Source organism: Phodopus roborovskii, unplaced genomic scaffold (genome assembly GCF_943737965.1).
Source record: "Phodopus roborovskii unplaced genomic scaffold, PHOROB, whole genome shotgun sequence".
Lineage (NCBI taxonomy): Eukaryota > Metazoa > Chordata > Mammalia > Rodentia > Cricetidae > Phodopus > Phodopus roborovskii.
In genome coordinates, this window is record NW_026126540.1 from 35,479,907 (window position 1) to 35,492,045 (window position 12,139).

At 36.4% G+C, this 12,139-nt stretch overlaps 1 protein-coding gene across 2 annotated transcripts in view; it reads left to right on the forward strand.

The window, feature by feature from the left end:
- Window positions 1-12,139, forward strand: part of St7l (suppression of tumorigenicity 7 like) — a 58,921-nt gene that overhangs the window by 21,612 nt on the left and 25,170 nt on the right. For both annotated transcript variants that reach the window (XM_051199314.1, XM_051199313.1), the window contains exons 7-11: window positions 2,260-2,414; window positions 4,396-4,493; window positions 4,946-5,060; window positions 5,831-5,903; window positions 7,170-7,272. In XM_051199314.1, coding sequence (XP_051055271.1) covers window positions 2,260-2,414; window positions 4,396-4,493; window positions 4,946-5,060; window positions 5,831-5,903; window positions 7,170-7,272 — 544 coding nt within the window. The remainder of the gene's footprint in view (window positions 1-2,259; window positions 2,415-4,395; window positions 4,494-4,945; window positions 5,061-5,830; window positions 5,904-7,169; window positions 7,273-12,139) is intronic.

Genomic DNA, 12,139 nt, shown 5'->3' on the forward strand with positions numbered 1-12,139 from the left:
TAAAATTTTATACTGGTGTATGAATTTAACATCAGTTTAAGACAAAAGAAAGGCATTAAGTATGCATAGAACTAATTTCTTGTAATAACATATCTAATGCCAGAATATAAGGCAAAGTTACCAAGAAGTAAAACTGTAAACTATAATGTGATTTGGTGGTGGCAGTGGTGGTAGTACTGGGGGTAGAACCCAGAGCCTTGCACATGACAGATAAGTGCTCTATACTTGAGCTATATTTCCAGTCCCTTCTTTTTCACTTTTTGAGACAAAGTCTTACTAATTTGCCCAGGCAGTTCTTGAACTTGTGACCCTCCTGCCTCAGCCTTCTGAGAAACTGGGATTACAGGCCTGGACTACCAGACCTGACTTATAATTTAAAGTTATGTTAGGAGCTGGGGATGTGTCTTAATGGTAGACATGTGAGTTCCTGAGTTTTATCCCCAGCACCACAAAACTAATAATAACATAAAATTATGTTTATATTTAGATTCTGTTTCATTAGTTTTATCAAGGTCTTTATACAAGTGGTGTTTTGTTTTGTTTTGCAGTGCTGGGATCGAACCCAGGGCCTCAGGCATGCTAGGCAAGTGCTCTACCACTGCTATATCCCTAGCCCTACAAAAATATTCCTATTCTAGTTATTTAAAAGCATTTGAAACAAAACATTAAATGCAAATATTTGATGATGGGCATTGTGATATACTTCTGTAATTACCAGCACTTAAGAAGCCAAGTCAGGAGAAGGGAGTTTAAGGCTAGCCCGGGCTGTATTGCAAGATTCTGTTGCAAACAACAAAAATTTGAATTTGTTTTTGGAATAGCAAGCAGGATACATAGTGATTAAACCAGCAATATATCTAATGTTTATCAAAGTTCAATGTAATATATTGGAGAAATGTGTTGATTAGGAACATTTTATATATAAATTTACAGTGCTATTTGAAAAATACCTGAATGGTATGATCTGAAAGGCCCTTCTTGACTCTTATTGAGGATAGCTACCTTTTTCTTTTATTCTTCAGTAGTAGACAGGGTTTTGTAAAAAAGTTCAGAGTACACAGGTAATCCTATATAGTCACAACTGTCCCCAAACTCAAGGTCCTCCTGTCTCAGGGTTCTAAATATTCAGTGGATGATAGCTACTCACCATCCTGTATTTCATGCCTGCCCTTGTGCTTTTTGTTGTTGTTTTGTTTTTGTGTTTTCCAATAATCTCTAATTGGATCATGTGAACCCTATATGTAACTTTTTAGGTTTTTCTAGTAGCTACATTGAAAAAGTTAAAAGAAGTTAGTTTGAATGTCTCAATTATCTCTATTCAAAATATAAAATGTTTTCACATATGATCAATATTTTAAAAGCCTGTCAATGAAGTATTTTGCAATTTCTCAGTCTTTAAAATCTGATATGCACTAAAATCTGATATGCCGGGTCGGTTCAGATTAACCGTATTTCCAGTTATCAGTGACTACTTGTGGCTACTGACTTGAATGTTGGACTGTACAGGCTTGGACAAGCAGAACTTAGACATCATCTTCAGACTAAATGTACTTGTCTAGAAATACATGGAAGGGAAACTTTGTTTTTGTTTCTTGTTCAAAGCCAAGAATTAGTTTATTTTATTGGCCAGCTGTTGACTTTAAAGATACAAACAAAAATCTCTGTGTTTTAGCAGGGTGAGGAAGAGGAAGCTTGGGGGTAAACATGACTTTGTGGGTTGAGTGTAGGTGTATGATGCAGGGCCTGGAATGTGTGGATAAGCTCAACAGAAGACGCAGAGAGAGCACTTGGCTTGTAGAAAAGGCTTGGTGTAGGAATCTGTTTCTGATCAGGTACGAAGGATCCCTTATTAGCTTAGGAAGTCTTCCCAATCTGCTCTCCCATCATCACCCACATGATGAGGACATTACAGAGTACCTGTGAGCAGGTGTGGCCAGTGGTTGGTCCTTACAACTACTTTTTAAAACAATGTTTTATGTGTCTTACTTCTTTCTTCCCCAACAAACAGAAAACACAGGGTCAGAGAACAAAGACTGAAATAGAAAAGAGAAAATAAAGAGTTAAAGAAACAATTGGGTTTGGATATAATGAATTTACTAGTGTACCCCTAGCTAAAATACTGAATGATGTTTTATTTTTCTCCCCCAAGATGGAAAGTGTAGGTACGGATGGGGGAAGCATGACATAGCAAGAGGACTGTCCAAGAGATGTCTGAGCTTCACCACGTACTTAACATAGCCTTGCTTGCTTGCTTTATAGCTGTGCCACTGCCTACGTCCTACTGGCCGAAGAAGAAGCAACAACCATTGTAGATGCTGAAAGGTTATTTAAACAGGCACTCAGGGCAGGAGAGATAATTTATAGACGGTCACAGCAGTGCCAACACCAGAGTCCTCAGCATGAAGCTCAACTGAGTAAGCAAATTTGAACTGCCTATTATTCCTTTTGTTTTCTTGAGGTGTAAGCCTCAAATTTGCCGTGTAAATGAGGATAGCCCAGATCTTATCTTCCCTCCTGAGCTGAGGTTATAGGCATATGCAACCAGGCCCAGATTCTTTCTGTCTTTAACTTCTGAATTTGTGTCTTTTGTGTTTAAAGCATGAAACAATAACAATAAGAAAATATGTGATTATGAGACAACTGATAGATTCATATTTCTGGTCTATTAATTCTAATAAGCTGACAATACAGAAAGAAGTATGTAGTACCTAGACAATATTTGTGGAAGGGACTCATCTGCTTTGGTTATCTTGAAAAAACAATATGTTGTTTTGAGACTGAGTATTTCTTTCCTATAAGAACTAGCTGGTACTAGACCAACAGCCCTTTTTAAAATTCAAGGGAACCTTCTAATGATAACAGGTATTACTGAAATCCTCCCTAGATAAATAGATATTGTCTTTACCCTGACCTTCCTCAGAGCAATGGGAGAGGAGAGGGTACATTTTTTGCATGAGGAGAGGGTACATTTTTTGCATTTCTGGAAGTCAAATTCAGGACTTTGGCACATGCTTGGCAATATCTCATTCTAAGCTGCATGCCTAGCCCAAACTTCATTGTGTTTGCTCTTCAGTCTATGGATCTATGTGTGGTGTCAAAGGATGGTTCCTTTCCTCCTTCCTTCTTTCCTTCCTTTATTCCTTCCTCCTCCTGTTGTTTTCGTTTGTTTTGTTTTAAGGTAGGGTCTTGCTATTTTTAGGTATTTCTCTTTTCACACCATCTGATTCTTAGTTCATATTCTAGTCTCATATGTGATGTTTTTTCTTTGATTCATTTTTCTCCAGCATGCTTGAGATATGATGAGGCACAGAACTGTTTTCTTTTAGAGATACTCTTCTGGTTAGGGTTGCGACACTTACCAAAGCTGTTAAAATCAGCAGTGTTGCTGCTTCTGGCTGAGATGTGTGGCCAGGGCATTTTAGTTTCATGATTTTGGCAGATACTGGGCAATAAATTGAAATACGTTTACACAAGGCATAATCTCTTAGCAGCTAAGTTCTACATCTTTTGTTTATGGAAATTAAAATTTGGCTAATGTTTTCTCTCAGTTAAATACTTGTGTTTACAACATATTTCATTAAGGCATGTTGTTATACAAAACTACGGGAATAGTTAGTTTTGCAGCCTGGGACTAATGAAACTACATCTATAAAAACCTTTTGCTGTTTGCCCTTGCATAATATCAAGTGTGGTTATCTTGTAGAATTTTTAATTTTAAAATTGTACTTATGTATATGTGTTTGTATTTGTATATATGCGTATGCATGCATATAAGTCAGAAAATAATTTGTGTGTCAGTTTTCTTCTACCATATGGGTCCTAGGGATCAAGCTCAGGTCACCAAGCTTGGCAAGCAAGCATCTTTTACCTGCTGAGCCATCTCACTAGCCCATGTGAAAGATTTTTTTCTTAGTCCTTTCTAGAAGAGTTTTTAAATTAATTACTAACTTAAAAGTTGATATTGCTCATGGAAATTTTGTTTAGGAGATTTAGAATTTTGGGCCAAAATAATAATACTTAAATTATAGATTGTTTATGCAGAAACTTGAGATAGACAAATATATCCGCCTATTAAATTTACTTGTTTTCTGTCAGTGTTAAACTCATCAACCAAATGAACTATATATACTACATTCAAATTGCTTACTACTAGAGGAAAAAGTAATTAAATGTATATTTTAAGTATTTAATATAGAAAGGCCACATAAAAATAGAGAACATTTATTATTTATAACCTAAATTTAATATTCAATAATAATAATGCACTCTGGTATAATTTAATTTTAATAGGTCTTCTAGGATAAGCAAATAAAATTCATGGATAATATTTTAATGAAGGGTTAGGACATAATACAAAAGTGGATAGTTTTGTCATTTTCTTGTTTTTCTAACTAGGGCGAGATACCAATGTACTTGTATATATAAAAAGAAGACTGGCAATGTGTGCAAGAAAATTGGGAAGAATAAGAGAAGCAGTGAAAATAATGAGAGATGTAAGTAAATTCTATAACAAAATCATTATTTCTGTAGTTCGCAAATCTAAAAAAATTAAATTATCAGTTATTTTAATACAGAGTTACTGTTTTTCAATTGCTCATTTCTGTAACAGAATAGTATATTTTACTTATTATTACAGTTTTTTTGTTTTCTTGAGGCTGTGTCTTACCTTGTAGACATGGCTGTCCTGGAAACTCACTCTGTAGAGCAGGCTGCCTCAAACTCATAAAGATCTGCCTGCCTCTGCCTCCCAGGTGCTGGGATTAAAGGTGTGCACCACCACCTGGCAGATATTTTTAATGTGCATACATTTCTTAAGGTTTAGGTCTTTATAAGTTTGTAAAAAAGCAAAATAATTTATACTTTAACAAACCTGGCTCAGCTCCTCTGAGTTTTTTGTCACTATTTATTTTGATTTTAGTATTTTTTTCCTTCCTTTTATATACAGTTGATGAAAGAATTTCCTCCTCTTACCATGTTGAACATCCATGAAAACCTCTTAGAATCACTTCTAGAATTGCAGGCCTATGCAGATGTTCAGGCAGTCCTGGCAAAATATGATGGTGAGTTTGTGTGTGTGTGTGTGTGTGTGTGTGTGTGTGTGTGTGTGTGTGTGTGTATTTTAGTAGATAACTTAGTTATAGCCTCTTTTTGATTGTGTAATCCTCAGTCCAGTCATATTCTAGTGTTTCTTTGGTTGCCTCTTACCAGTCTTAGCAGTCAGTTTTAAGGTGCAGATATAGCTGCTGTGAAGCGTCTTCTCTATCTGTCTTCCTAGCTGAACCAGAAGCTCACAAGAAGGAGCTTTTCCTCTGTATGGATGTGTTCTTTATTAACTGAATGTGTGTGAGGCACTTAGAATGCAGTGGTGAACATGAAAACATGGAATTAGCCCTCATGGCATTTAGGGCTTAGAGGGACTCACAGAGAACTGGATAGTAGTTACACTGAAAGTAGCATATAAAGTATATGGAAAGTATAAAGTATATGGAAAAGTATAGCATTGTGCATGTAGTGGGGTGCTTCGTGAATTTTGGCATATAAGGAATACCAATAGAAGTTGCATAATACTCTATAAGAATAAGTCAGAATAAGAGTTCTACAACGACTCTTAGTTATCAAAAGTAGTTTAAATAATATCACTGCATCCATATAATAAACATGTGAAGTGGTAGGACAAGTGTTTTCACTCTTTTCAGGCACTAAATTAGAAAACTAGAGTTTAAGAAGGTTAATTGTGTTCAGGTACTAATGCCACTGTATTATAGCTGATGAATTTGTACTATGAGTTATAGTTTTTAATCCTTCCCTAAATTGACAATTATTGTTACAGATATAAGCCTTCCAAAGTCAGCAGCCATCTGCTACACAGCAGCACTGTTAAAAACAAGGACTGTTTCAGATAAGTAAGTACTTCTGAAGCCGCAATAATTTGGAAAGACTGTAGAACAATTAATAAGTTTTTTTCCCTCTACTAACTTTTAAACAATGCTTTCTCCTTTCTGTTTCCTCCTGAATAACCCTTGCTCTTCTGTGACTAAGGCTTCTCATTGCATGTGGTTTGATGATGACAGGGCTGTTTAGAGTTAAGTAAGCTGGGACTCAAATTCAAACTCTAACACTCAGCAGATGTAACTGGGCAAGTTGTTACTTGGAGAATAATGGGGAGTGGGGCAGTGGGGCTGGAGAAACGGTGCAGCAGTAGAGCGCTGGCTGCTCTTCAGAGAACCTGCGTCCAATTCCCAGCACCCGTATGGCAGCTCACAACTGTCTGTAACTCCAGTTCCAGGTGGCCCAACACAGACACACATTCAGGCAAAGCACCAATGCACATAAAAATGAAAATAAAATTATAAAAAAGAAAATAATAGTGTAGGGTGGTTGTGAGAGGATCATATGTGTCAAATGACTATAACAATTTCAAGAAAGAACTCAGAGAACTATAATACCAGCATCTGGGAGGAGGAACAGGAGTTGGCTAGCCTTGGCTATATAGCAAACTAAAGGCCATCCTGTGGTATATATGTCTCAAAAAAAAAAAAAAAGTACATATTTACTGTGGTAACAGTCATGCTGGTAACCATAAGGTGCATATAGACAAACTGATTCCAGCTCGCCTTTCTGTTGAAACTACTCTCTCTTCCTTACACTTTTGGCTCTCCTTAGTCAATTCTCTTTATTTGGCAGTTGAGATATTCAGAATCTGAACAGGACCAGTGATGAGACACTATTTCAATTAATTAATTAATTAATTAATAGAGAGCCAGAAACCTTAGATTAGTATATCTTGATATAAATTAGAATAAAATAGTCACAGTTTATTCTTGCCACCTAAAAACTTTACAAAACCTGTATTGTCTTTGCTAAGATTTTCTGAGTTCTCCAGCAGCATTTCTACTGTAGCCGTCCTTCGCAGAGTGAGCTCAATGGACATTGTCCAAAGGCTCTCTGTACCTCAGGCTGTGATTTCCATTCCTTCTGTTGCCTCGTGCACATGTTGAACCAGAAGCTTTACTTTCCTTTTTATTGGTTATCTGGTTTTGTCTTTGGCCATTGCCAGAAACATCTTTGATTTGAGGAATATATTGTAATCTGAACCCATGTATATAGTTCCCAATAGACTTTGTACATGTGGTTTGTTCATTTCTTCATCCTGTGGTTTTTCTTTACAGATTCTCTCCAGAAACAGCTTCCAGAAGAGGGTTAAGCACAGCAGAAATTAATGCTGTAGAAGCAATTCATAGAGCTGTGGAATTTAATCCCCATGTTCCAAAAGTAAGAAAATTTATAACACAAATGCTACTTTTATTTAAATTTAACAGTTTATGACAATAGACCAAAATGTATGGTTTGTCATACATTAGGTCAGAATTCTTTTTGTCTACTCTATTTACTATCATTTTGAAAGGGATATTAATAAGGCATTCTGAAACAGTTAGGGGCCAGGGATGAGGCTCTGTTAGTAGTGCTTATGTTGCACACATGAAGCCCTAACTTTAATCTGTAGTGCTGCAAAAATCAGGCATAGTGGTGCTTCATGCTTGTAATCCTAGCATTTGGGATGTAGAGGCAAAAGGATCAGAAGTTCAGGGTCATTCTCCCTCTGTTATACAGTGAGGTTTGAGATCAGCCTAGAATATATCAGTCCCTGTTTTAAAAAAGAAAATTTAAAAAGAAACCTGCTTAGAAGCAATTAGTTCCCTATGAGCTTTGTGATTGCTGGCACAGTAAAACCTGAATTGTAGTTACTTTACTCCTCAACTTTGGTGATGAATGCAATGCCTTGCATGTGCTAGGCAAGCACTGATCATTGGGTTGCATTCTAGCCCTGCTTAGTCGGTCTTTATTATAGTTACAGAGAAGAAACAATTAGGTGATTTGATTACTGTAAGAAGGTCATTTATATTTCAGATCACAAAATCAATTTTCCTGTATTGTGAAAGGCCTTTCTAGATGCATGGCTGGGTTTTGAACTAGGACTGAGTAGACAAAAACTGAAATCCGGGAAATTAACCAACAATATGTTACAACAGATAGAGACACTGCTAAATTGATGTCTATTGAGACTCAGATTAATTGGCCTGCTCCATTTGTCTTTATATTGTACATCTTACATTATATTGGCTAATCTATGTAATAATATCCAAATACTGAAACACTCAACCCAAGATTAAAATTTGAGTTTTACAAACAAATTTACAAGTTACAAACAACAGACTATTCATGAATAGATTCCCCTTACTACTGTATGAAATTATAACTATTGTTCAGTGTACAAGTGTTAATGGAAGTTATAGGTGGGTAGACAGTAAAGGCATTAACCCAAGGGCCTGCAAGGCGGCCAGCATATAAAATCATCGATTGCTAAGCTTGATAACTGGAGTTCATTCCCCAGAACCCACATGGTAAAAGGAGAGAAACATCCTGCAAGATGTCCTTTGATCTCAACTTACATATGTCACATGTGATCGCATGTATATAGACACAATAAATAATGTAACAAAAATGACATTAACTTCTAAAAGAAAATCTTCAAGAAGTTTTACCTTTTAGAATAAAGATATGATAAAGTAAGGTAATGACTTGACCTAGTAGAACATGCCTGAAATTCTAGTTCTGCAGAGGCTGAGGCTGACTTTGAAAACTACATATTGAGACCCTGTCTCTGAGAGAGAGAGAGACAGAGACAGAGACAGACAGACAGACAGACAGATACACACACACACACACACACACACACACACACACACACACAGAGAGAGAGAGAGAGAGAGAGAGAGAGAGAGAGAGAGAGAGAGAGAGAGAAGAGAATGACTTAGTTCATTCTCTTCTGAGTAGTAGTGTTTTCCTGGGTTTGTTTCCAAGAATGTGTAAGAGGGAGAAAGCAACACCCACTGCCATCAGTTGCCAATAGCTCCTCAGCTAGAAGTGGGACTTCATGACTGCCTAGCCATTCCATGCTGGGATTTTGTCTGCCTTGCACAGTTGCTGACTTCATATGTGTAATTGCCCTGTTGTGTTTGGGATGCATCGCTTTGTTGTAGTCATCTATTACCTCTGCTCTTACTGTCTTTCCACCAAGTCTTGAGAGGAGGAGATGTGAATAAATGTTCCATGTAGGGCTGGGCATTCTGCATAGTTTCATTGTTTGTTCTGTGGACTAATTTGTATAAAATGATAAGCAAGATTGCAAATACTACATTTTGGTGACAGAGCCTCATTGTAGCCCAAGCTGGTCTCAAACTCATTATTTACATGAGGATGGTTTTGAACTACAGCCTATGCCCATGTCTATCTAGCTTACTGTGTGTGTGTTTTTTTTTTTTTTTTTTTTTTTTTTTTTTTTTGTTTGGTTATTTTTGTTACATCATGGTTACCTTTGTACTTATTTTTTTTTTTTTTTTTTGTCTACATGTCAGATACTTTGTTTGAGAAGTTGTAAAATTAGGTTGAAACTTTGTATAATACTATATATTCTTCCCAGAAAATATCTGTTTCACTCTTAGATGAATGACTACAGGAAACACTAGCAAGCCAATATAACTTTAATCACTTTATGTTTAAAGGATTACTGTTTTCTGGGCCACCCAGATGACTTAAAACTACTTCTGGTTTTTTTTTTTTTTTTTTTTTTTTTTTTTTAGAAGCATTTGCATTATTTAGAAGCACCATTTCCCTAGCTTTATGAAACTGACAAAAATGACAAAATGACTTCTTACCCATCTAATCCAGTTGGAAGATCCTCCACAAAAAGAAAATTCAAATGTGGCTTACTTGTCTGGCTATCTACCTTTAGACTGTGGTCTGATAATACTTCATGCTTTGTTAATCCTCGTGTATTTAGTTTTTCTTACTAGTTTCAACCTAATTTTTCTAGGAAGGTTGATCAGAATTACCCAATCTCATTACTGGAGATACAAGTCTATAAATATTTTTAAATAAGTTTCTCCATTCTCTTACTACAGAGGAGTTAAGAGAATGGATTCCACAACCAAACTGCTGGAGTTTGAATTCCAGGTCCATGTCTCCTAGCTGTATGGCTTTGGATGAATTACTTCACTTTGCTGTGCTTGGGTTTCCTTGTACATGCATGTGTGTGTGTGTGTGTGTGTGTGTGTCTATGTGTATGTCTTGTGTGTGTTTTGAGACCAGGTCTCATAGCCCATGCTGGCCATGTACTCACTGTGTAACTGAGTCTAGCCTCAGACTTCCAGTCCTCCTGCCTGTTTCTAAAATGCTGGGATGACAGTCATGCACCATAATGCCTGGCGAGATTCCTCTTGCCTGAAGTGAAGTTACTATCCCCTACTTCATAGAGTTGTCATGAAATTTAATAGTGCTTATTTAAAAGCACTTGAAACAGAATCTGACACATAGGAAGCATTACAAAAGTGATATGTTAATATTGTTACTATCCATGAAACATTGTAATCTTACCTTTGTACAAGAAGATAAGCTGCAGTTATTCGTCAGAACTATTTAAATATGTCATTAAAATGTCTAAAACCAGTTCATGCAAAATATATTCACAGTAGTAGCAATTAGTAATATGTATTTGTTTTCAAAACTATTAGGGATCACATGGATATTAGCAATGCCAGGCATTGTCCTGATTTTAAGTTTAAATTGTTGAATACATAATATATTAACACACAGCTCTTGAAAAATACATAGTGCCTAAAAGGATGCACTTTTTTTTTTTCCTGAGAGAAGCCAAGGAAGACTTAATTCAGATATATGTGGTATGAATTGACTGGAAGACTAACTATTGCTATAATCACAATTTGATTCTTGTCAGTCTATACATTTGATATAATTCCTTTCAAGATCTGACCATATTTTTTTAAAGAAATTGATATACTCATCCTAAAATTCATACAGATATGCAAGTCTTAGCATAGGCAAAACCTCTGATAAGTAATAGTAAGACTTGAGAATTTACCGTACTAAGGTTGAATATATTTTAAAGCTTTAGTAATTAGTATAAATATAGAAATGTGGATCAGTGGAAGATAATGAGAATCCTAAAACTAATGGCTGTTCTAAGAATAAGATATGGGTAAAAGACTGGAAGTTATGTCACCAAAGCTTTGTGATTAGTTGACAAACTGAAGTTGCTCAGCATTTCAGACATGAACCACAGCATGGTTCGTCATCTCACTAGGGTGTCTCTCCACTAATGTTGCAAGTGTGAAGCCACAGTGAAATGGCACTGTTTTTTTTGGAAACAATTGTGCAATCAATGTAGGCCTACTGTGGGACTCCTCAGTTCTGTTCCTAAGTGTCTAGTCAAGAACAATGAAGACACATGCAGTTATTCACAATAGTCAACAACTTGAAACAATTAAATCAGTGAGGGAATTGCTGTGAAACTAATAGAACACTGTTGAGTGCTCTGTCAGCAGTGTAGCAGTGTGAACAGACCTTCTTTCCATCAGACCAAGTGGAAAAAGACTTGACTTATGTGATTGCTAAAAGAAATAAAAAGCTGAAACTACAGACACAAAAAGCAGATCTGAGGATGGAGCAAAGATTGACTTAAACAGGAGGGGACATTTTGTGGTTAAAGTTGCATGTTTATATAGAAAGTTATTAAAAACTTCAACCTGTACACTTACAAGGGTATTTTTCTAAAAGTTAATTTTAGGTTCGAATACAATGTAATGAGTTGAGTTTATCATGGCATCTTCATGTATATGTGTTATTATTCTTTGTTCTCATTTATTCCTTTCTCTGTCCTCACTAGTACAACCCCCCCCTTCAAGAGACTTTCTCTTCTCTAATTTGTTCTTTCTTCATTCCCATTATATATTCTATTACCTTCCCTGTTTCCCACTTCCCTTAAGGCATCTTCCTTCCCTTTTATGATTCCTGTCATAATTTAATGATCGAAACACACACATACACACACACACATTTTTGTGTATGGGTACATGTTTGGGGGTGGGAAGTACAAGTACATGTATACATGGGTGTATGTTCACTTGGAGTCCAGAGGACAACTCCTGGTGGTGTTCCTTAGGAGCCTCCATCTTGTTTTTGAGACAGGATCTCTCACTGACTGAAAGGTTACCAAGTAGGTTAGTTGGCTGGTTGGCAAACTCCAATGATCTGCCTGTCTCCTTCCCAGCGGTGAGATAAA